At 40.0% G+C, this 26,885-nt stretch overlaps 1 protein-coding gene and 1 non-coding gene across 2 annotated transcripts in view; both read left to right on the top strand.

The window, feature by feature from the left end:
* NPSR1 (neuropeptide S receptor 1) overlaps positions 1-26,885 on the top strand; it is a 160,093-nt gene that overhangs the window by 113,460 nt on the left and 19,748 nt on the right. Inside the window, 3 exon segments of the mRNA XM_088832314.1 lie at positions 1,852-1,955; positions 9,701-9,794; positions 14,767-14,968. Coding sequence (XP_088688440.1) covers positions 1,852-1,955; positions 9,701-9,794; positions 14,767-14,968 — 400 coding nt within the window.
* On the top strand, positions 24,979-25,085 carry LOC129552886 (U6 spliceosomal RNA). Its single transcript, XR_008685366.1, has one exon. It is a non-coding gene; the product is annotated as a U6 spliceosomal RNA (small nuclear RNA).

The following is a 26,885-nucleotide window of genomic DNA, read 5'->3' as shown; positions in this document are numbered from 1 at the left end:
TGTGAGCCTGTTTTGGCTTTTCCGAGTATAACAGTTTCCTAGAATTGTTCACAGAAGAGATTTTTAAAGCAAGAGTAATACATAGAAGTGATTAAGCCTTTCAAGTGTGCCCTTTGTTCCCAGGGTCCCATTAATTGCCATTGAGGGAAGGCTTATTTGCAATGTCCTCAATTACTTAGGCAAATAAATAGCATTTACCGATCAGATAGAGCAGCATTTGCTTAATAGCAAATAACAAATGCAGTGACACAGTCCATTGATAGCCTCCCAGAGGTGGACTTATTTAAGTTTGAGCTCCAGAGGGAAATTGCTTTTTTTTATTACTGGAATACATTATAATTGTTCACATAACCACATAAATCTAGAGATTAGGTTTTTTTTCCATATTTTCTTAAAGAATTACATAATAAATAAGACAATAGAGCATATCCAAGTAACTCCAGTGTCCATTCCACTCATTTGAGTCTATTCCTGCCAGTAAAAGCTTTATGAAATTCCTATCTGATCAAATCACAACTCCATAACTCTGAAGACCCTGCTCTCATCTGACCTTCTCAGCTAGAACATCTCTGACTACCCAGAATTGCTGTGAGATTTCTCTTCTCCAACTTTTTGGACAGTTTTGTGGTAGTTTCCCTGTGCTTGCCAATGCTTCTAGTTGTTGTTACCTATAGAGAAACAAAAAGGAAGAAACAGCAAGAACACTGATGTTCAATATAAAAATGCCAGTTGGGGACTTGGCAAGGGGCACACAAGACCAGATTGTGGAAGGCTTTGATGCTAAACTCAGGGCTCAGACTTTACTCTATTAATGGTGAAGATTCAGACAGAGAAGGTATTCAGGTCCTTGACAGAGTGTTATATCCCATGTCTCAAGAAAGTGGCCCTAAGTCAATGAATCCATCTTAAGTTCTAGTCCTATCCATTGATCATCAGAAAATCCCTGAAGCACTGATTTGAGAATTATTCTGGATCACATAATTAATGAGAGATATCTGCATAGAGATACAGGGAGAAGGAACTTCTAGACACAGCATATTTCGCCATAACTCTGAACATATAACTTACATATTCTGCAATTATAGAACTGAGCACAAAGTCTCTAACATTGGTCTCAGATTTTGGTCTCAATTCCTCAGTAGTTTAAAAAACTAAGTCAGTTGATCATGCACTTAACTTTGTCCAAAGAGGAAAGAAGAAGAAAGTAGAGGAAGAGACCACAACTCATGTAGGATGGTAACAAGAAGTCCAAGTTGTAAAATGATGGGTGCAGAAAGGAAAATTTTGAAAGGCTTCATGGGAATAAATATTTGCCTGTTCTCAGTTTTGCCTTATATTGGTCCTCACACTGTCCTTGGTTTAGTACATCTTTAAAACTCCTCTTTAAAACATCTTTAAAGCTCCTGTTCTGTGACTTAAAAGGTCAACTCTGTGATAATATTTCTTTTCAGTCATTACAAAAATCCTTCCTAAGTGGCTGCATCTGAGTGACAGACTCTAATAATAAAATGTAACTCCTACCTTGCCTTACATTTTCTCTATTGAACGTGAAAGTGAAAGTCGCTCAGTCGTGTTTGACTCTTTGCGACCCCATGGACTACAGTCTACGGAATTCTCCAGGCCAGAATACTGGAGTGGGTAGCCTTTCCCTTCTCCAGGGTATCCTCCTGACCCAGGGATCGAGCCCAGGTCTTCCGCATTGCAGGTAGACTCTTAACTGAGCTATCAGGGAAGCCATTTGCCACCTAATAAATCAGAAAAAAAAAAAAGGCTCCAGGAATTCATTTCTACTGTAGCATTGCTGCAAATTTGAAAGAGACTGAAGTCAACCACTTTTATGTTTTTTGTTAGATTCTTTCACAGGACTGGTTAACATCTTGACAGATATCATTTGGAGATTCACTGGAGACTTCATGGCACCTGACCTGGTTTGCCGCGTGGTCCGCTATTTGCAGGTATGTAGCACCTTCCAACCAGTCCATTCTAAAGGAGATCAATCCTGGATGTTCATTGGAGGGACTGATGCTAAAGCTGAAACTCCAATACTTTGGCCACCTCATGAGACGAGTTGACTCACTGGAAAAGACTCTGATGCTGGGAAAGGTTGGGGGCGGGAGGAGAAGGGGACGACGGAGAATGAGATGGCTGGATGGCATCACCGACTCTGTGGACATGAGTTTGAGTGTACTCCGGGAGTTGGTGATGGACAGGGAGGCCTGGCGTGCTGTGATTCATGGGGTCACGGAGAGTCGGACACGACTGAGCGACTGAACTGAACTGAACTGAACTGAGCACCTTCCAAATATGATGAGACAAACTGACACCAGAATCACCTCTTGGATTCTTCATAAGGAAAATAGTATAAAACCCTGTACTCTGATGCAACAAATTGCTCATTCTTCATAGTTGAAAGGACAAGCAAAATTTATATTTTTCATGTTTTTTGTTTGTTAAAAATAATACATATATAAAGAAAACACAAGTAAGCAATAATAAGAACATAAGCATTCCTAGTTCAAGCATTAGGTAAAATCTCTGGGTTATTATTCTTTTTGACATATTCTGGCTGTCTTAGTCCAAGGATGCTAACATAAAATACCATTCTGATCTGGAGAATTCCATGGACTATATAGTCCATGGGGTCACAAAGAGTCAGACACAACTGAGCAACTTTCACAGAGTAGGTGGCTTATAAACAACAATTTCTCACAGTTCTGGAGGCTGGAAGTCGAAACTCAATGTACCAGCCTGGTCAGGTGAGGGCCTTCCTCCAGACTGCAGACATCTCATTATTTCCTCACACACCATGACCAAATGGGATTTATTCCAGGTATGCTAGGCTGGTTCAACATCAAAACTCAATTGATGTAATTCATAACATCAAAAGGTAAGAAAACATTATATGATCCTATCAGTAGATACAGAAAAAGCATTTGAGAAAATTCTATACCCACTTATGATAAAAACTCTCAGCAAACTATGCACAGAGAGAAACTTACTCAACTTGATAACAAAAATCTACAAAAAACCTGCAACTAACCTCAGACTTAATGGTGAGAAGCTAGAAGCTTTCCTCTTGAGACTGGAAATAACACAAAGATGTCTGTCTCCTCTCACACTCGTATTCAGCATCATGCTGGAAGGTCCAACTAATTAAAAACGACAAGAAAAAAAAGGTTACACAGATTGGCACATAAAGATGAAATTAAAAACATCCGTGTTCACAAATAACTTTGTATATATAGACAATAAAGTGAAAACCAGCAAGTTCACAGAATACAAGGTTAGGGGACGACAGGATGAGATGGCTGGATGGCACCATCAACTCAATGGATATGAGTTTGAGTAGGCTCTGGGAGTTGGTGATGGACAGGGAGGCCTGGCGCGCTGCAGTACATGGGATTGCAAAGTCAGACATGACTGAGCAACTGAACTGAACTGAACAAAAGTTCAGTTGTTTTTTAACATACCAGCAATAAACAATTTGAAGTTAAAATTAAAAACACAGTACCATTTATGTTAGCATCCAAAATATGAAATATTTAGGTATAAATCTAACAAAATATGTGCAAGATCAATATGAAGAAAACTGGAAAAACTGAAAAAAATCAAACAATATCTTGAAATATATAGATATTCCATGTTCATAGATAGGAAGACTCACTGTTGTCAAGATGATAATTCTGCCAGTATGACTTATAAATTCAGCGCAATTCCAATCAAAATCCCACCAGGTTATTTTATAGATATGGACAAACTCTAAAGTTTAAGTAAAAGACACAGAATAGTCAATGCAATATTGAAAAAGAAGAATATGGTTGGAAGATTGACCCTATCTGATTTCAAGAATTACTATAATGCTGCAAACATCAAAACAGCACAATACTGGAAAAGAATCAACAAACAGATCAATGGAACAGAATAGAGAGTACAGAAAGAGATACACACAAAAAGTCTAATGGATCTTTAACAAAGGATCAAAGACAATTCAATGGAGAAAGGATAGCCTACTCAAGAAATGCTGCTGGAGTCACTGGATATCCATTTGCAAAAATAAATAAGTAAGAATTCAACAACAGACTTCACCCCTTTCACAAGAACTAACTCAATAAGGATCACAGATTGGAATGAAACATGCAGTATGATAAAACTACTAGAAAATAACATAGGAGAAAATCAGGGGACTTTGGGTCTTTCTGTGATTTATTTTTAGATATAACATCAAAAGCACAATCCATGAAAGAAACAATTGAAAGTTGGGGTTTTATGAAAATTTAAAATTTACTCTCTGCAAAAGACACTGTCAAGAAACTGGAAAAATAAGGCACAGAATTGGGAAAAATATAAAAAACATATATTTGATAAAGAAACAAAAGTGAAAGAAAGAAAGTGAAGTTGCTCAGCCGTGTCCAACTCTTTGCGACCCCATGGACTGTAGCCTACCAGGTTCCTCTCTCCACGGGATTTTCCAGGCAAGAATACTGGAGTGGGTTACCATTTCCTTCTCCAGGAGATCTTCCTGACCAAGGAATTGAACCCGGGTGTCCCACATTGTAGGCAGATGCTTTACTGTCTGAGCCACCAGGGAAGTCAAAGAAACAAAGAAATTTTCAAATAACAATAAGAAAATAAACAACCCTCATCAAAGTGGTCAAAAGACCTGAACAGATACTTCACCAAAGATCTACAGATGACAAGCAAGCATATAGAAAGAATTTCAATGTTCATTACTTAGGCATTAGGAAATTCTAAATTAAAACAATGAGATACCACTACACACCTATTAGAATGGCTAAAAAATTTTTTTAAACTGACGATACGAAATGGGACTGAGAATATATAGCTATAGGAAGTCTCATTCATTTTTTGTGGAAATGCGAAATGGCACACTTTAGAAGACAGCTTGGCAATTTCTTATAAACTTGAACATACTCTTACCATACAATCTAGCAATTGTGCTCCTAGGTATTACTCAATTGAGTTGACAACTTATATCCACATGAAAGTCTGTACAAAAATGTTTATAGCAGTTTTATTCACAATTGCCAGAAATTGAAAGTAAGATATTCCTCAGAAGCTGAATGGATAAATAAACCCAAGTGAGCAATAAACCCATGAAAAGTCATGGAGGAATCTTAAAAGCACATTGCTAAGTGAAAGAAGCAAGTCGAAAAAGACTATGTTTGTGTGATTATAACTACATGACATTGGAAAAGGCAAAACCATGCAGACAGTAAAAAGATCAGTGGTTGCCAGGGATTTGCAGGGATTAAATAGATAAGGCACAAGGGATTTTTAGGAGAGTAAATCTCTTCTGTATAACATGGTAATAAAGGATACATGGCATTATGCATTTATCAAAACCCATTGAACTGTACAACGCAAACAGTGAATCTCAATACAAGCCATGGACTTCAGTTAATCATAATGTATCAATATCAGTTTGTTAATTTTTAAAAATTGACCACACTAATGTAAGGTTTAATAAGAAGAGAAAGTGTGTGTGTGAGGGGGGGGTGGCTAATATGGGTACTCTTTGTCTTATCTGCTCAATTTTTTCTGTAAAACTAAAATTGTTCTAAAAGATAAAGTATATTCACTTTTTTAAGTCAGTCCAGAGATTTTACTTTAAAAGAATCCAATCTGGCATTTTTCTAAATAAAAAAATTTAAGTTTTCTGCATTTAAGTCTCACTTTTCTACAAGACTTTTTTTTTTTTTTTTGGTTTCATATTTCCTAGGTCATTTTTGTCAGAATTGAGGGTGGGATAGTGAGAATTTAGACATATGTCCTCAAGCTCCCATCTGTTCTCCAAATGGTATCCCATATGTTGTTGACGTGTAGAATTTTCATTGTTGACATTTATGAATTGACTATAATTGTACTTTAATTTCCTTCTTGACTCAAGTTAATTATAAGGGTGTTTAAATTTCCAAGTGGTATTTAAAAAAAAATCCATGATACTAATTTCAGCTTTCATTGCTTGTTGTTTTAAATTTGTGAATTGTATAAATTCCACTTTTTGGAATATACTGAGGGGTTTTTTTCCTTGATAGCTTAGTTTATGATTAATTTTTGAAATACTGCTTAGATATTTTATAATAATGTGTATCATTCTTGGAGTTTGTTTAATTATTTCTACCTATGTATTATTGTACTTGTTTCCTCTGTAGAACTTTGAACATTTTAGTTATATATATTTAGTGTCATGCTATTGTTCCATTTAGGTTTATTGATATTCTGTTGCCATTGTGGTATTGTATCTATTATAATATAAATGATCCCTTCAATCCATGTAGTACTAATTGCTTTGAATTTAATTTGTCTAATAGTACTATTGCAATGAATGCTTTCTTTTAGCTTTCAGTTGCTCAATATACCACTGGCCATCACTCTATTTTTAAACTTTGATAATCTTTTGGTTTTAGAAGTTTCTCTTCTAAATAGCATACAGTTGGATTTGGGGAAGAGTTGTGTAAACAGTCTTTGTTTCAGTAGAGGAGTTTAAGCCATTAACTTTTATTTTGACAAACAGTGTTTGGTACTATTTCAATCATATCATTTTAATCTTTCTATGTTAATTTTTTATTCACTCATTTTTCCCCTTTCTATATATTTGGTTATAATTGTGGTAGGCTGAAAAATGGCCCCCAAACATTTCTAAACCCTAAAACATGAAACCTATGTATGTTAAAAAAGACTTTGCAGATGTGATTAATGATTTTAAAATGAGAAGACTATTCTGAATTATTACTATTGAGTCCAAAGCAAACATACACATCCTTGCAAGAGGGAGGCAGAGGAAGATGTGACACACAGACAGAAGAAGCACTATTACCATGGGCTCAAAGATGGTGTTGGTGTGACCACAATTCAAAGAACTCTGGTAGCCACCTAAAGCTGGAAAAGACTAGGGAAGGATTCTCCCCCAGAGCCTCGAGAGGGCATGTGGCCCTCCCGACACCTTGATTCTGACCCAGTACAACTGATTCTGACTTCTGGTCTCCAGAAATATAAAAGAATAAACTGATGGTGGTTTAAGCCACAGTGTTTGTGGCAATTTGTTATGGTGGCTATAGGACTTTAATAAATCTTTTTTCTCTATTTCTAATTTACTCTATCATAGCTTATCTTTAAAGTGCAATATATCTCTATCAAAGTAAAAACAACAAAAAAGATGTCTAAAATATCTAAATAGAAATTTTATTCAATTGCTTTCCTTCGACTTTCTGCACTCACCCAACTCACCAAATTTTCTCTGAAATATTATGTAATTATATTCATAGCTATTTTATAAACATTTTGTGTTTTTCTGACTCATTGCTTACTATGGCTTTTGTATTCTATCCCCTTTCCTCTTTTGGAGTACTTAAAGAAAGAAAGAAAGAAAAGTCGCTCAGTCGTGTCCGACTCTTTGCGACCCCATGGACTATAGCCTACCAGGCTTCTCCGTCCATGGGATTCTCCAGGCAAGAATACTGGAGTGGGTTGTCATTTCCTTCTCCAGGGGATCTTCCCAACCCAGGGATCAAAACCAGGGATCAAACCCAGGTCTCCCGCATTGGAGGCAGACGCTTTAACCTCTGAGCCACCAGGGAAACCTTAAGTACTTAATTTCGAAACAATTCTCAGTCAGCAGAAATGTTTCTTCAAGAAAGATTTTTTTCTAAAAGTAGGTGATGTTTTCCTTCTACTTATATGTAAGAAAATTATTCTGTGCCTTGGTACAAAAATATTTACCAAATTTTTGAATCACAATTTTTCTTTCAACACTCATTAATGCTTTTGTTCTGTTTTCTGGCATTTATTTTTGTGGAGAGGAGGCATGACAATTTGAGGTTTATTTTTTTCAGATAATGTTTAACATTTTTAAAAATCAAAAACCCTGTCTAGATGTTTGAAGACTCCTGAAGGTAAATATTCTTTTTGACCATGTCTCAAAAGTAGATATTTTTTTATTAACTCTTTCTGCTTCTCTGGCCAGTCTGTTGTGACTTTTCCTCCTGCCCCAGGTGCTGAATTTGTGTGAGCCAGTCATCTCACTCAGCACAGTCGCAGATGCCCTGATTCTCATGACTGTCTTATCACAACATTCTAACCCATGCAGTTCTCCCATTGAGAGTTCTCTTTCCCAACCTTCTCCTCAACTCAGGGTGGCCATCATTAACAATTCTGAATCCATGGATCCCACAAAGAAATCCCAGTTTTCTCTAAGGAGACAGTCGTCTTATTTTTGTTGCTGTTGTAAAAACTGTATGCCATTTTTCTCTCTGATCACACATCAGCTTCTTAGCAAGATGAGTTTCTTCTTATATCCCTCAGGGGAGGCTTCAATCTCTGGTCAGTTTTCAGAACACCCTCTCCATGGCACCTTCTGCAACACAGATGCTGGGAGGTATATGTGGCAGTGTTACAGAAATAAAAATAATAAAGAACATCGACGTAGCTGATTATTTTTCTGAATTAACAAAAAGGTACAAATTCAGACAAAGGTTATTAACAAAGTAATGTTATTCCTATTTCATCTTAGAAGAAATTCAGACACTCACCCTTAGACTTCAGTCTTCGAGTTACTTTCTGCTGCTACTGCTAAGTCACTTCAGTCGTGTCCGACTCTGTGTGACCCCATAGACAGAAGCCCACCAGGCTCCCCCATCCCTGGGATTCTCCAGGCAAGAACACTGGAGTGGGTTGCCATTTCCTTCTCCAATGTGTGAAAGTGAAAAGTGAAAGTGAAGTCGCTCAGTCGTGTCCGACCCTTAGCGACCCCACGGACTGCAGCCCACCAGGCTCCTCCATCCATGGAATTTTCTAGGCAAGAGTACTGGAGTGGCTTGCCATTGCCTTCTCCGCGAGTTACTTTCTACTCACTATGAATTTGACTGAAAGTTAACAAAGTAGTGATATGGCTAGACTCCTGGTAGAAATGAGGCTCAAAGTTATTGGAAAATTTTCCATCTTGATAATCCTTTCAGATATATTTCATTTAATTACCTTTTGAGTATGCTCGTCACAGAAGAGATATTAACCTCTTAAATAAACATTTTCTTCTTGGCAAAGTATGCAAATACCACTGTACACAGGATAATTAAAGGACATGGGTAAGCTTAATAAAAGAGGGTGGGAAGGCAGAAGAGGGGACCCAAAGGCTGACCCTAGTAGGCAGCTCTGCTGCAGAAGCGGATGAAGAAGGGGAGCTCTAAGAGTGTCAACCCAGATGGTGATAAATGATTCAAAATAGCACCTGGGCTCCTTGAAGCCAGATCCCTCCTATCATCTTTCAACAACTCACGTTGATAAAAGACAAATGAACGTTTGTTTCTAATTATTCTGGAATGTCAACTGTAGCAGAGAAAATTAGTTTAGCTTTAAAAGTCAATTACAAACAAATGTACCGTGCAAATGTCAAGGGGGACTGATCCTTGGAGAAATGTGGCGTCTCCAAGAAGCCAAGTGAAAGAGTGAGCAAGTGAGAACTGGAGGCACACTCACCTGTCACAGCCAGCAGTGCAAAGTCCAGCACCAAGAAGAGCCACCTTCTGCCTGGGCGGGGCTCAGGCACTCCTGTCCACACTCCAAACCTCATTCAGCCCTTGGTTTGGTGCCTAGGTTTCTAAATAGCACAGAATGCTCTTCTTTCCACAATGAACATGTCCTCACCTCCATGAAACCACTCACCTCCTCTCACTTCTGTCTTCAGGTCGTGCTGCTCTACGCCTCTACCTACGTCCTGGTGTCCCTCAGCATAGACAGATACCATGCCATCGTCCACCCCATGAAGTTCCTGCAAGGAGGTGAGCAGGCTCAACCAAGCACTATCCTTGGGCAAGGGTTTTTGCTAATATTATCCTCTTAGTAATGGCTCTTTTCCTCCCCCTTTCTCCTCTTCTTCCCCTTCCTTCCCTACTTCTTGAGTCTGATTGTCGAAAAAGACGTAGAAAAGAAACTTGGCTGCCTGGGAAAATGCTGACAGTTGGCCTGGATGGCCAAGAGCTGTGAGGAAAGATGCTTTGCTGAGCCCACTCTCTGACCATTTACCTTGACACTGATGCTTCCAGCTATTTTTTTAAGAGTAGTGTTGATACACATAACTGTCCAAACTAAGGAACACTCCCACTTCAACTTGCTTATTTTCCAGAAAGAAGCATTTTTTCTTCCTTACCCCAAAACCATGGAAATAATTGGGAAAATATTTCAAATTGATAATTATAATGGAAACAAGGAAAACCCTCTCTTATCCAGAGATAGTGAAGAATCCCTGAAAGAAGGAAGCAGATGGGTCAGGGGGAAAGCTGAAGGCACACAACCCACAGTACCCACAGATGATGCTACAGCAATGAGTCAGAGGTCTTCCTAAATAGATCGTGGAAATGCCTGGAGCAAGACGGACTCGGGGAAACTGGCAGGGTGATTCTTGGAGTGCAATGAGGACCTTTTATCACAGCACATCTCCCTTCCTGCTGTCCTTCCCCTTCCCAGATGTGCAGCAAGCATGAACACCTCTGCTTCCAAGTAGTGGGGACACTGGATTTCGAGAGACAGGGTGGGGCCCTGGGGAGCAATGACACCTTGGAGGGATGGTGGATACCTAGTCACAGGACTAATTGTCCATTGCTCTGCCCATGGGCAGAGGCCACTTACATCTCTGACCTCCAAAAGCAAATAAGAGTCCAAAGTACTTCACTTTTCCAAGCAGGCTGTGGAACTGATAAAATGAAGGACCTAACATGAAATCTTGTCTACAAAAATGAGGTGCAATCAAATATCATGAAAAAGTGTGACAAAAGCCAAACTGTACAAAATAGGTAATATGTTTAAAATACCATTCTGCAGAATTTACACCTAAGGAAACAAAATTAATAGAGCAAGCAGAACTTTAGAATAAGTTTAATATGCTATTAAATACATCAGGCAGTCTGACACAGATACTTTGGATGGCAATGTAGCAATACCTAATTAAAATGTAAAATGTGCAGCCCTTGATGGAGAAGTTCTACTTCATGGGATCTTCTCTGGACAAATGCTGACATGTGTGCATATATACACATGTGTCGTATATTGTAGCATTACTCAGATATCAGGAATTCAGTGCTTACCTTGGTGTCCCTCAGTGGAGGAATGGCTAGCACCCCATGTAGAGGTTTTAATAGCTTAGGTTCATTGATTGTGTACCATGTAATAGTCATGATTCTAAGTTCTTTGTATATGTTAATTACTTTACTCCTCACAATAGCTCTGTGATATAGGTTCTATTATTATTTGCATCTTAGTCTGGGCAATGGCAATTGAAAGAGTTAAAGCAGTTTGCCCAAGATCACAGTTAGTAGTTGCAGGGGCAGGATTTGAACCCAGATGGTCTGGGTTCAGCTCAGGTGCACTCAACTACTATATATCCTGTCTCTCAATGAAAAGGTAGGACAGCCATGGAGAGAGATATGCATCACCATGAAAATGTCTGCATCATATTTTGAGTAATAAAAACAATATACATGCAGTATGTATATAGTATAACATTAATACAAAGAAAAACTCAAAACAACACTAGATATTATGTAGAGAAAAGAGCAGGAAAGAATGCAAGAAATAGGGAGATCTCAGAATAATAAACAATTGCCCACAAAAATGCACACCAACTAGTACTTACCTCTGGGGATGGGAGTTGGAATCTCCATAGTGACCACAGGGACTTACATGCCATTAGGTAATTTTTATACCAGCAACACATCAGTGTGATGCGAAACTAATTTGAAGATAAAACTGATATCTAAGGTTTCTTGTAGGTGGCATGTAAGTGTGTGTGAGAAGAGGTGCAATCTGCACTAAGCTTTCTGGACACTGTTATGGTCTAGTGATTATGGCAGAGAAGGAAGTAGGGGAGGATTTGGGGTAAATGGGAGAGACATTTTGTGATATGTGTATGCAAAAGTATGATACATTTACTCATCCATCTACTTATTAACACCCAGCAAGCTCTGGGGAGGATTGCAGACAATGTACAAAAAGACATCTATACCAGTGTGTTTCAAGGTGAAGAAATTGGAGAAAAGAAAACACAAGTATAAGAAAATGTGTGAGGGGCGTCCCAGGACATGCTAGAGGTAGAGGCTTTGGGATCTATAACCAAAAGGGAAACATGGTGAGTTACATGTCTAACCATATTCATTAGCTGAAAAACAAATCAACTATTTAGGTTATGGAAAATATGACTGGTTCTGGGAGATAGTGCCCAATATTATGGATTGGTCCCTAAATTACAGGAAAGACAGCAATGAATATTATAGTGCTCTTTAAAATATGGAAAGCAATTTATTTCCTCACTATAAAATTAATAGAGGCTTCATGTAGGGCACTTGGAAAATAATCATCTCTAATAACTCCAGGGAAAGATGCAAGCTTGGAAACAGAAATTAGCCACTTTCCCTTCCTCCGCCCAATTCCAACTGAAGTCATAGAAGAAGCATACAGATAGGAGGACCTCTGCAGCTGGGAAGGGAGACGAGGAAAGACAGCATCCAAAGTCCAGAAATTTCAAGGAATTCCCAGCACATGGGGATCAGATTAAACATAACATGGATGCCAAGCCCCCTAGGAAAGCTGCATGGCCTTGCAGGAAGATGAAAAGATCCTCATAGTTATAGGATGAGGTAGTCGGTGGAACAGGGTGGAGGGAACTGTGTGCTAGAGCCATCTTGGTGATCCAGCTCATTGGAATATAAGGGGTGAGGGGCAGGATTGAGAAGTCAGGCAGAAGGAGATTCCCCATAGAGCTGCACAGAGAATGGAGCCAGCAGAGGCCGGCAGGGACTCTCCTGTGACTGAGTAAGCACATGGCAATGGCAACAAAACCAAAGGAAGGAGAGCAGCAATGGGGGAGTGAACACATTTTACTGATGCTTTACTGCTTTTTACTTACGTGGTAGTTTCCTTAGCCAGCAACTCCAGAGGAGTCATCAATTTTAAAGCTCTTTAGTAAAATTAAATGTGAGAATATTTAGGAAAGCATCAACCAATAATGAAGAGAGAAATATATTGCCAGATATTAAAATATAAAACTCTGTTAATTATAATTGTTTACTACTTAAAGTCACTGATATCTAAGAACTTTCCTGAGTTTTCAAGCAGGTGCAGGAGAGTCCCCACCCCTACTGGGTCTCTGGATACACGTACCTTCTTTGTAGGTGAGGATGGAGAAGCTGTGTACAGTTAGTAAAAACAAGACCTGGAGCTGACTGTAGCTCAGATCATTAGCTCCTAATAGCAAAATTCAGGATTTAAACTAAAGAAAGTGGGGAAAACCACTAGGCCAGTCAAGTATGACTTAAATCAAACCCCCTGTGAATATACAGTGGAGTTGACAAATAGATTCAAGGGATTAGATCTAGTAAACAGAGGGCCTGAAGAACTATGGTCAGAGGTTCGTAATATTGTACAGGAGACAGCGAACAAAACCACCACAAAAAAAAAAAAAGATTTGCAAGGGGCAAAGGAGTTATCTGAGGGGGCTTTACAAATAGCTGAGGAAAGAAGAGAAGCAAAAAGCAAGGGAGAAAGGAATGATGGGAAGACCTAAGAAGACTGTTACAATTCTACCCCAAGGTTCCTGCTTGTTCAGTGTGACAGTTACATCTGTTCTCTAAATCTTTCCAATAACTCTTTTCAGAGTGACAGTTCAGCAAGAACAGAATCCCAGGTATTATTCTCCCAAATATTTGGGATTCAGGATTTTAATAGAGTCCCTAGTTTCTTCTAGAATTGTTCTCACTTCTTATAGTCTTCCTGATCACACCCTACTCACCTCTCTAACAATACCTCCTGACTCTACATTTCCCTCCCGCATCCCAAGACATGAACTGGCTTTGCAGTTTGAAAGTTGGGAGGTGGAGGGAGGTGTCCTGTCCCTGGATGAAGGGGCCCACCAGGGTCAGTCAGCACAGACAGCACAGCTACAGTGGGATGAAGATGAAGCGCGTCAACACCGGCTTAACAGAAAGCATCATAAACGCTGTTTCAAAAGAACACTCTCACGGGTATCAATTGTCTCCATCCGACCCCATCATGGTTAGATGAGCAGAGTGTATATTTTTTTTAATTCCACTTTCAAGAACTCAGTTTGAGACTGAGTGGTTTGCCCAAGGTCAAAACCATCACATCTGAAAGAGCCCAAATCTAGTGGGTGGGGTCAGAGCTACCAGACTTCAGGGCTTGGTTGAAAGAACTCTGCTCTCCAGAACCAAGTCCACTGCTCTTTCTCTGCCTTACCACTGCTCCCTTGTTCCTTCAAACAAAAGAAGGCTATTGAACATTTGCCAAACAGCTTTCAAACACTGTCACAGTGCTTCATATTGCTAGGCATGTGAGACGAATAACAACCAGATCAAAGGCCCCATCTCTGCCTTTCAGGATGAGCAAGGCCCCAGAGACAAGCATTTGCGCAGCAACCTATCAAATGTATGTGGTATGAACTGAGCTCCATAGTACTGTAGGAATGTGTCAGCATCTCAAGTCAAACAGGTAAATCAGGGAAGAAGAAGAGAAGGAGAGATTGGGCCAAGCAGTGCTTTAGCTTCTGTGATTAAATTCTCCCTTTAATCCCTGCATCAGCCCTAGATGCAGGTCCTATTACCCCCATTTTATGCATGAGGAAACTGAGGCTCTGAGAGTTCTAGAATGCCTCTCCCACCACGATCTTTTTCCACACCAGATACCAAGTGTGCTCCCAGAGGCTGTTTCCAGATGCCCAGGCATCCTTCTCTTTTCTTTGAGCAGAAAAGCAGGCCAAGGTCCTCATCATGATTGCCTGGAGCCTCTCTTTCCTATTCTCCATTCCTACCCTTATCATATTTGGGAAAAGGAAACTCTCCAATGGTGAAGTGCAGTGCTGGGCCCTGTGGCCCGACGACTCCTACTGGACCCCGTACATGACCATCGTGGCCTTCCTGGTGTACTTCATCCCCCTGACAATCATCAGGTAAGAGGCCAGCTGGCCAGACACACACAGGGGCTCTCCCAGTTCACTAACTGCTGTTCTCTTTCCTTCCAGGGCACTCATTGCTCCTAGTGTCCTTTGGGGAACTGGCTAGGAGACAAGATTTTATATAAAGCTACCACATGCTAAGTTCAACTCCTCCAAAGTGGAATAAGGAGGAGGGAACTAACATTTTCTGATTATGTGCTATGGGGCAGGGCTTGTGAAAAGCGGCTAACAATTATCCCATCCAACAAAATTCGATGAAATAACTACTATTATCCCCATTTTATAAATGACAAAACTCAAGACAAAGAAGTCAAGTAGCTTATTCAACATAACATGGGATTTAACCCCAGGTTTCTCTGATTTCATATCCTGTTCTCTCTCCTATATCATGCAGCTTTTCAAATATAAGACCTAGTACAAGTTTCTAGAAACCTTATAATTGAAAAGACAGACAAACTTGAAACAAAACTGAAAAAAACAAAAACACAGTACACACAAAAATATGTTAGTATGTGTATTCAGTGAAGTCACACAATGGCAGGGAGCACTTCTTGGAAGCATCCTTTAAAGGAGGGAAGCCTTCAGATAGGAAAAGGGGAAGGTAGGGAGAGCAGGTTACCTGATGACTGGGGATAAGAGTACATATGGTGACTGGAAAGGACAAGCAGGCAGTGCCAATGGAAGAGAAGTTGGCAATAAGCTCTTTCTGGATGGGGTGAGGCTCATTGTGAAGGGCCTTAGGAAACAAGCCATAGGATGTTCCCTTTGCCCTGCAGCCAATGGTGGCCCAAAGATGGTCTTTCAGTAGAGATCACAACCTCCTGGACAAGGCAGGGTCTCCCTTAGTCACATCACAGGATCCTCTCTGAAAGGGTGGCTCAGCACAGGTTGGTGGGATTGGGAACAGCAGGGAGATAACTGGCTTGTCAAGTACAAACATGGAACTTGCTGATTCTGCACCTCTTGAGTGTTCCCAAGTCTACTATCAAGTGCCACATAAGTTGTCCTGGGCAAATGAAGATCAGCCTTTGTGTTTCAATATTAATAGTATAAATAATGCTGTGATAAAAATCTTGGTACTTAAAATTATTCATAAGTCCCTGATTATTTCCTCAGAACTCATTCTAATGGAATTGCTACATCATAGATGATGTTCATTTTAAGACTTTTGATGCATATTCATAACCTGCCCTATAAAAAATGTGTATTCCTGCCAACATCAAACAAGAGCTCTGATTTTTCTTCCCCTGACCCAGAGAAAGGTGATATTGTTTCTTTATTAAATCTTTGCTGATCACAAAGGTTTAAAAAAGTATCTCATTATTTCCATATGCATTTCTTGGATTAAGTGATTGGGTATTTTCTAGTCTTTTCTGATGTTATAGGAATTACTTGTTCTTGCTCTTTGTTCATCTTTGTCTCATAAGATTCTAAAGCTGGAAAAAATGTTATTCATCACATAGTCCAGCCCCTAAACTTTTCACAAGTAGACCTAGGCTAAAAGAAGTGAAATGACTTGCTTTCCATCAAAGGTAGACAGGAGCAGAGTGATTCCCGCGGTCAGCCTCTCAGCCTTTCTGAGATTAAATATTGTCAAGTCATCTCTGATGAATCCACAAGTCAACATCTATACTGTATTTCAACTTACTGCTCTCCTCTTCACCAAGCTGAATCTGGGAGGAAGCTGGAAGGGAAGATAAAAGTTATTTAGACAGTTGATCAAAACTACGTAAAACCCACGTTAAAAGAAGCACAGAAAGAGGCCAAGTGCAATGGTAAGAAAGTATTTGGAAGGAAGTGAATCATGTCATCACAGGCAACTGACACATTGATTTCAGCAGCAGCAAATATCCCTGCTTCTCTCCTGATTGATTTCCCATCAGCTCCTGAAATCAGTCAAAACCCTTGTTCCACAGGGTGGATGCAATCCTGAAGCACAGGCTCACAACATTCTGTCTGGCCAGATCTCTCACTCAGGGCTTTCACAGTCTGAAATTTCCCACATTCATTCAAGCTGCCTCTTCTCCAACTTTCCTACAGTCCAGCTTGTGCAATTTTGTAGTATCCTTGGAAAACTCAAAGTCTAACTTAATGATTAAAGGGGGTGATTTCAAAAGTCCTTTTCACTCAGCCCTTGTCAGACTGAGGCATCAGAAAATCCTGCTCCTTGATGCTTGCTTCCAGCCAGGGCAGAACCATGAAAATGCAGAGTGACCTTGCTCTGTACTGTAGCTCCCCTGAAGCGTTTCCTACCTACTCAGTTTATCTTCCCTCTTCTGCCTCTTGGGGTCAGCCTTCTGAGGAATAAAGAGCTTCTCTCTGGGAGAGTGCACCAGAGCAAATCACCTGTTCTTGAACGAGGACCAGGCATGAATGAAGTTTTGTGAGGCATTTGTTTTCCAACTAGTTTGAGGGATAAGTTGCTATAATTTCATCTGTCTCAGAGGTAAAGAGCAACTCTTTTTTATTGTTTTCTTTTTTTTTAACCACACTTTGGCACCCTGAGCTTGATCCTGTTGCTATTGACTCTTTCAGATAAGTTTAAACTCTTAATTCCAAGACTGAGTAGAAGAAAGAAACAACTCGAGTGTTCACTAGTTTTATTAACCATGTCTCATGCTTTATTGTCCCTCATGCACGATACATTTAAATACAGATATATATCAGATCAGATCAGATCAGTCGCTCAGTCGTGTCCGACTCTCCGCGACCCCATGAATCACAGCACGCCAGGCCTCCCTGTCCATCACCGACTCCCGGACTACACTCAAACTCATGTCCACAGAGTCGGTGATGCCATCCAGCCATCTCATTCTTGGTCGTCCCCTTCTCCTCCCGCCCCCAACCTTTCCCAGCATCAGAGTCTTTTCCAGTGAGTCAACTCGTCGCATGAGGTGGCCAAAGTATTGCAGTTTCAGCATTAGCATCAGTCCCTCTAATGAACACCCAGGATCGATCTCCTTTAGAATGGACTGGTTGGATCTCCTTGCAGTCCAAGGGACTCTCAAGAGTCTTCTCCAACACCACACTTCAAAAGCATCAATTCTTCGGCGATCAGCTTTCTTCACAGTCCAACTCTCACATCCATACATGACCACGGGAAAAACCATTGCCTTGACTAGACGGACCTTGGTTGGCAAAGTAATGTCTCTGCTTTTTAATATACTATCAAGGTTGGTCATAACTTTCCTTCCAAGGAGCAAGCGTCTTTTAATTTCATGGCTGCAATCAGCATCTGCAGTGATTTTGGAGCCCAAAAAATAAAGTCTGACACTGTTTCCACTGTTTTTCCATCTATTTCCCATGAAGTGATGGGACCAGATGCCATGATCTTTGTTTTCTGAATGTTGAGCTTCAAGCCAACCTTTTCACTCTCCTCTTTCACTTTCCTCAAGAGGCTTTTGAGTTCCTCTTCACTTTCTGCCATAAGGGTGGTGTCATCTGCATATCTGAGGTTATTGATATTTCTCCCGGCAATCTTGATTCCAGCTTGTGCTTCTTCCAGCCCAGCGTTCCTCATGATGTACTCTGCATATAAGTTAACTAAGCAAGGTGACAATATACAACCTTGATGGACACCTTTTCCTATTTGGAACCAGTCTGTTGTTCCATGTACAGTTCTAACTGTTGCTTCCTGACCTGCAGAAGATATTAAGAAGAGGTGGCAGGAATACACAGAAGAACTGTACAAAAAAGATCTTCACGGCCAAGATAGTCACGATAACGTGATCACTGACCTAGAGCCAGACATCTTGGAATGTGAAGTCAAGTGGGCCTTAGAAAGCATCACTACTAACAAAGCTAGTGGAGGTGATGGAATTCCAGTTGAGCTATTTCAAGTCTTGAAAGATGATGCTGTGAATGTGCTGCACTCAATATGCCAGCAAATTTGGAAAACTCAGCAGTGGCCACAGGACTGGAAGAGGTCAGTCTTCATTCCAATCCCAAAGAAAGGCAATGCCAAAGAATGCTCAAACTACTGCACAGTTGCACTCATCTCACACGCTAGTAAAGTCATGCTCAAAATTCTCCAAGTCAGGCTTCAGCAGTATGTAAACCGTGAACTCCCAGATGTTCAAGCAGGTTTTAGAAAAGGCAAAGGCACCAGAGATCAAATTGCCAACATCCGCTGGATCATGGAGAAAGCAAGAGAGTTTCAGAAAAACATCTATTTCTGCTTTATCGACTATGCCAAAGCCTTTGACTGTGTCGATCACAATAAACTGTGGAACATTCTGAAAGAGATGGGAATCCCAGACCACCTGACCTGCCTCTTGAGAAACAATGTATATTCTTACCAAAATGATTGGCTATATATATATATATGTTGCTATTGTTTTAATTTCATTTCTTTCATCACAAATGAGGTTGAACATATTGAATAACTCAATACTTCATTGAGTTATGCAAGCCCCTTTGCCATGATAAGGCTGTGATACATGAAGGGGAACACATTTTATATGTTCATTATTATTTTGGGGTTTTTGTTTTTTATTTATTCATTTATTTTTGGCTGTGTTGGGTCTTCGTTGCTGAGTGCAGGCTTTCTCTAGTTGCCGTACAGCAGAAGTTACTCTCTAGTTGCGGTTTGTGGGCTTCTCATTGCAGTGGCTTCTATTGTTGTGGAGCATGGCCTCTAGGCAAACCGCCCTACTGTAGCTGTGGCATGTGGGCTTAGTAGTTGTGGCTCCCGGGCTCTAGAGCACAGGCTCCTTAGCTGCAGCACATGGGCTTAGTTGCTCAGCAGGGCAACTTCCTGCGGGATCTTCCCAGGTCAGGGATTGAACCCATGTCTCCTGCATTGGCAGCAGATTCTTTACCACTGAGCTACCAGGGAAGACCTATTTCTGTTTTTTAAGTAACTTACCTATTCATATTTTCTCCATTTATCTTATTCTCTCTCTTTAGAGATATTTTTTTATAAAAACTTTCCCTGTTTTTATATGATTAGGATATTTCCCTAGTTTGTCCCTAGTTTGCCTTTTCATTTTAAATATGATTTTATTTTGCTTTCAGTTAATAAGACTGACATAATCAAGAGAAGGAAAGAAATTATGAATAACTAAAATTAGAAAGTCAAATGAATCAGTTTGAAAAAAGAATCATAGGAAAGTACTTGGCAAAAGTTTATATAAATGCATATGAAAAAATGAATGAAATGTAAATGGCTTTTCTGTAATATATAAACATTTAATATTTTAGTATATTCACATCTACTCACACTTTACATTTTTTATTTCTATTCTCTCTTAGGAAAGAATAAGTTCGTTTCACAAACTTACCTATAATTTAACTTTTAAATGATTTATTATTTTATTTATTTGAAAATAATTTCAGTTTTGGGAGCATGTTAAAAAATATCACTTTAAAATTGTTTTATTTTATTGTGATGTCTGATTTTGAGGTTTTACTTGATTTTTATGTAATATAAATTTAAAATCTAAGTTAAATTTGTTTTGTTTTTTTTTTTTAATGCTGGGTTATTCACTCCAACATTACTTACTGAATAATTTACCTTTTCTCTATGGTATGAAATGGTAATTCTATCATATGCATATTTCCTTACTGTTTAGGAGCTTTCTAATCTCTTCACTTTATTTTGTTTTTGTTTTCTCTATTCTTTATCTTTAGAGAAACCTTTATACAATAATTTTTTTCTTTTTTAATATGTTGTAAATATTTCCCCAGTTTTTCATTTGTTTCTTCATTTTGAATATGTTTTCCTTTTTCTCACATGAAAATACGCTTAATAGCATTTTTCTCATATCAAACTGGCAACATTTTTAAAAAGACTTGGGAGTGAGGAACACAGTGGGAGGCAGAGTGTGAAATTTTTTACAAACTTTCTTAAAAAACAATTTACTAAAATACAATGAGAATCCTTCAAAAGTTTATACAGCAAAAGAAATCAATGGAGAGTTTCGGATTAGCAAATGTAAACTGTTACACATATGGATAAACAACAGAGTCCTACTGTATAGCACAGGCAACTATATTCAATATCCTGTAATAAACCATAATGGAAAATAATATGAAAAGAGTATACATGTATAACTGAATGACTTTTCTGTACAGGAGAAATCAATACAACACTATAAATCTACACACTTCAACAAAATTTTTTAAAAAGTAACATTTTTTTTTTAAATGGAAAAGAAATCAATCAAAAATGTCCAAGCAGAAGAGGAAATTACATGGTCCTGATTAAAAAGTGCTACCTTCTGAAGGTACCCCCTTCTCATTAAAAAGTCTCTGGGAATATAAAATAGAATGCATGCATAATATTCCACAGTGTGGTTGAATATGCTTTCATTTTGTTTCCAGTTAGTAGAGATTGACACAATTAAGAAATGGAGAGACCACACAAATAATTAAATTAGTGGTTTTTCTGCTACTAATATTACATTGTTTTTAATGACTGTAGCTTTATATACATTTAATATCTGCTAAGACAAGATCCATGCCTTTTTTAGATTCTAAGGCTCTTCCTGGGGAAGTTGCTCACACACTCTCCTTGCACCCACTACTCCAGCCAGAACAAGCCATCTGAATGCCCCACACTCCTCTCATCCCTGGGCCTTTGTGCACATCATTCCTTATGTCTGGGCACTCCTCCAGACTCACTCTGCCTCACTTCTGGCAAAATGACTCACATTCTTTCTGTCTTATTTCAAAGACTGATGGAGCTGTCTCTGCCAATCCTAGGCCACACCCGACTTCAACTTGTCCAAGCTGCCATTAAGGCGTCATGGGAGTGTCATTGCCTGCTTCTGCAACTGTATCTCTTGAGCATGTGACTCTTGTCTCAATCTCTAGACTCCAAACTCAGCACATAATGAACACTTTGTAAATGTTAGATTAAATAAACAATGCAGACCTGACTGCTGAACTTTGTCAATTAGACAAAAGTATTATGTCACTCCATCTCTCTCTCTCACCCGCACACACATCTAGTATGGAAATTTCTGGTTATTTAATGCCTAGATCAGTTTTTGGCATCTGGCAGATACTCCATAAATATATGTGAAAGGAAAGAAGAGAGAGAGAGAGGAAGAAAGGCAGAGAGGAAGGGAAGGAGGAAGGAAGGAGTCATATTGTCAGTGGCAAACTCTCCTGAGAGCTGTGTGTGGATAAAGATTTAGCTGTTCCATCACTAATTAAATCAGGCTCCCAGGACCTGAAACCACAGTGACTGACAATAAAGGCAATGTATTGTTTTTCTGGGTCACCAGAACTCCTGTTGTTTCAAAATTTACTTGACTTGTCTGACTGTTGCTGGGAAAGGTTTTTAGCCCTACTGTAATTGATTTACTTTAGCTATGGTTATCTTCTTGCTAGCTAATTGATTTCTCATTCTATCATTTTTACTCTAGGAGATGAAGGTAGAGGCATAAAAGATCCATAGCTGACAACTGCAAAACAATAAGTGGAAAAATGCACATTGGTCATGGAGCACTGATTTATATTATGCGGGAAAAGAATCCATTTATTTTGTTTGGGGAGTGGGGGTCATGCTGTGGGGAAAGCCCCATGCAGAGGTCAGTATAGGTCCATGGACTACAAGGTCATGGAAGATAAAAGGGCTCAAGGCCCTAGCCAGCACTGTCCATGGCACGAGGTGTCCAAGGCCAAAGTATATTGTCTGAGGGATGGCAAGAGTTAGGTCTTTTGAAAAAGCTATCATTACTAGCCTGCTAAATGCTTATGTTTGAATTCCCCATATCCATTCCACTCTAAGCTGCTCATGGCAACCCCTCCCCTTAGCATGTGAATGCTTCAGATCTAATTCTAGGCAATGAAATGTGAGGCAGTATCTTTTGAAGAGCTTTTGGAAAGATTTCCCCATTTTAAGCAAACAAAACATTAGGAAATGAAAAATAAAAATCTTCCTTCCCCTGTTTCCCTCCTCAGAAGTAGCAGTGTTAAGATCTTGTTATACACCTTTCCAGGACTGTTCAGTTCACATACCAGCATATACATATGTACAGAAACAAATTAACCATGCTGAAGGACATCTGATCTTTGAAAAAAAAGTTGATCAATCGCTTCACTTTCCTGTTTAGAGCCATTCAGTGGATTTCTATTGTTTCAGGACAAAAAGTCCAAGGCCTCTAACCCTGTACTCAAGGCTATGTGTGACCTGGTCCAAGCCTCACTCTCCATCCTTTTCTTAGGCCACACAAGCTGCCTTACTCAGCATGCTTCAACCACACTGGCCTTCTCTAAGTTCTTCAAATGGGCCTGATCCCTCCTGTCTCAGAGACTTTGCACATGCTATACCCTCTGCTTGAATGATCATCTTATTTTTTTGCATTTAAAAAAACCATTTTATTCTTCAGATCTCAGCTGAAGCTACACCTCTTCTGGAAATGCTTCCCTGAAGCCTTTCAAGTCAAGTCTCTGTTACATACTCTTACATCCCCTATATCTTATCTTCATGGCATTAGTGTTAGTGAAACTAACTAATGAGGAGAGAGACGCTTTATTAGGGAGCATCCTTAAGCCACTAGCAGCAGAAGAGTGAAAAGGACCACGTGAAGCATGCCAAGTGTAGCATCAGCTCCCCCTACTCCCGCTTCTACTCCCACTCATGCTTGGCTTCTAGTTAGATCTACAGAGCACAACTGGACCTCATACTCGGGCCCCAAAATGAGGCAAAGGTGCAGACAGAGATGGAACCTGTGGCTCTAAGACTGTGATGGGCATCCATCAAGTCCCTGACCTGTGCTGAGTAGGAGTCATGAAAGGGGCACTTTTGGTCTGAGTGAAACGTTCTCCTTGGATCTTGAGGACAAAGGGAACTTTTGATTCCATTTCCTGATTCCTCGTACATAATCTAGAAGCAAGACTCAGGAAATAGCCTCAGGCATCCTCTTAAGTACTTAATGCCCCTTGAAAAGTCTTCCTCTGGTTTGCACTCTCACTCTTCCATGGCCAGGAGCTGCCTTCGGAAGGCAACGGAAGAAAATGGGTCTGTGTTTGGATTGCTTTCCATAAAATCAAGAAATAAACCAGCCAGGAAAGGGATACTTTATTCAATCTTGGTTCCCCTTAGGTTTTCAGGTTTCTAAGAAGCTTGAAGTAAAGCTGTGCCTGCTGAGAGAATGGAGATAAATAAAAGACATGGAAGAAATTGACCCGAAAGGATGGAGATGCTATTCATCAGCTGTTTCTGAGAATGGGCCATTTTTGGATCTGCTTGATCTTTAAGATATGACTGCCATAGATAAGGGACTTTCCAGGTGGCTCAGTGGTAAAGAAAAAAAAAAAAAAACCACCTACCAAATATAGGGGATATAGGAGACATGGGTTCAATCTCCAGGTCGAGAAGATCCCCTGCAGCAGGAAATGGCAACCCACTCCAGTATTCTTGCCTGTAAAGTCCTATGGACAGAGGAACCTGGTGGGATACAGTCCATGGGGTCACAAAAAGTTGGACGTGAGAGTGACTGAGCACAAATGCACGGCATAGACAAGACTCAACATACCAAGTGTTATACCAGCCTGGAGGCCCCAAGGAAGAGGTAGCCAATTGTCACCGAGGAAGAGAAAAGTTTCAAAGCAATGTGATATATGGAGAAGGGGCTAAAAAAATGTCTTTTCAGGAAGCAAAGGAGACACAGAGAAATGGAAGACATTGGACCTATGTTGACCCAAAGTCAACTGCATATTAAGCATGGAATTGGAGTTGGTTTAGTTGGCAACTCCTGTTGCTGACGTGGAAGAAGGTGTATTGAGAGACAGTGGAGTAGAGGGAGGCAGGGTGATGACGACAGAGGTGAAGAAGGCAGAGATAGACTGTGGGAGGCTCTGGGTGCCCTGCTCAAGAGACTAGACAGCATCATGTAGGAAAGTGGGGGCGCTGGAGGGTTTTTAAGCCAAGGAATGATTCTCTGTCCCAAAGCTCCAGTTCTGATGGCAAGTGGTATGGACATTCCAGATGGTAGCAAAGTGGAGATGTTTATAAGACCATGGCAATAAATCAGGCAAGAGATGATAAAGGAGTGTTTGTTCTGGCAGCACATATATTAAAATTAGAAGGCTACAAAGAAAATTTTCATGGCCCCTGCATAAGGATGACACATTAATTTGTGAGTTCATGCATATTTCTGTGCTTAATGGATACAAAGTTTCAGCTGGAAAAGATGAGAACGTTTTGGAGATGGATGATAGTGATAGTTGTACAGCAATGTCAGTGTACTTAATGCTGTCAAACTGTACACTTGAAAAATGGATAAAATGTCCCATTCCCATTCAGTCGCTCAGTCGTGTCCGACTCTTTGCGACCCCGTGGACTGTAGCCTACCAGGCTTCTCCGTCCATGAGATTCTCCAGGCAAGAATACTGGAGTGGGTTACCATTTCCTTCTCCAGGGGATCTTCCCGACCCAGGGAATGAACCTGGGTCTCCCACATTGGAGGCAGACGCTTTAATCTCTGAGCCACCAGGGAAGCCCAGATAAAATGGTAAATGCTATATTATATTTATTTCATAACAATAAAGAAGGTTCCAGGTATTAAACAAGAAGAGACTGTAAGGGTCTGAAGTGATGCTGAAGAGCAGAAGTGGAAAGGAAGGTACAGATGATAGAGACATTTTGAAGGGACAATTCACAGAATTTGCTGATTAATTAGATGACAGGAATCAGCAAGAAGGAAATAAATATGTTCACAGTTCTCTCTGATATATGACTGCTACATCCTGAGAAGTGGCTGGATTTGAAAGGGGCATCCTACTTATTACTTTTCCTGGCCAACAGTAAAGCTGCTCCTGGCTTTCTACTTGCCTGACTGATCTTTGCAAGACAAGGTGGGGGTGACTAAGGCCCAAACCCCTAACACATAAAACCTTTCTTAATTTTCCATTGTGTATATGGTTGATAATCAATAAATACTTGAATTACTGATCAATTAAGCAGGGGGTTGCAACTGTGGTACTCAATTACACTTGATAATATTGTAACCTTTCCTTGTATTTCATTTATCTGGGAAAAAGTTTTCCTGATCTAACAAATATTCAACTTAGGGAAAAGAATAGACTCACTAGCAATTTGCTTTCTCATTTTTTCTTTAATGTAGACAAACAATTTCCAGAAAAGTCCCTGGGCAGGTATAGGAGGGGTGAGGATGCTCCTCAAAGACCCTGAGCTTTCCTGGCAGACTCAGAGGAGGTTCTCTGAGCAGGAAAAAGCAATAAGGAGGGTTTTACCACAGTCATTAATTGAGTTATATTACAGAGATCATTAAAAGCAATTAGTGCTTTGTCAGCTACTGTGAACTAGAATTCTGATTTTTTTTTTAACCAAGTGATTCTCGAGAGGGATGTTAGTGCAGTTTTAAAATGAAGCAGCACTCTGTCTCAAAGTTTTTAGTCAAGGTTCTTAATATATTAGAAATGTCAAATAACTAATTAAAGAAGCATAATAGTCAAGGCTATGGTTTTTCCCGTGGTCATGTATGGATGTGAGAGTTGGACTGTGAAGAAAGCTGATCGCCGAAGAATTGATGCTTTTGAACTGTGGTGTTGGAGAAGACTCTTGAGAGTCCCTTGGACTGCAAGGAGATCCAACCAGTCCATCCTAAAGGAGATCAACCCTGGGTGTTCATTGGAAGGACTGATGCTAAAGCTGAAACTCCAATACTTTGGCCACCTCATGCGACGAGTTGACTCACTGGAAAAGACTCTGATGCTAGGAAAGGTTGGGGGCGGGAGGAGAAGGGGACGACAGAGAATGAGATGGCTGGATGGCATCACCGACTCTGTGGACATGAGTTTGAGTGAACTCCAGGAGTTGGTGATGGACAGGGAGGCCTGGCGTGCTGTGATTCATGGGGTCACGGAGAGTAGGACACGACTGAGCGACTGAACTGAACTGAACTGAACTGATGTTTGTATTTATCAAAGGGGATAA

Source organism: Moschus berezovskii, chromosome 3 (genome assembly GCF_049115385.1).
Source record: "Moschus berezovskii isolate FMDL1 chromosome 3, NW_MosBer_1.0, whole genome shotgun sequence".
In the NCBI taxonomy this organism is placed as follows: domain Eukaryota; kingdom Metazoa; phylum Chordata; class Mammalia; order Artiodactyla; family Moschidae; genus Moschus; species Moschus berezovskii.
Note: the sequence above shows the minus strand (reverse complement) of the source record. Positions and strands in the feature narration are given on the sequence as shown.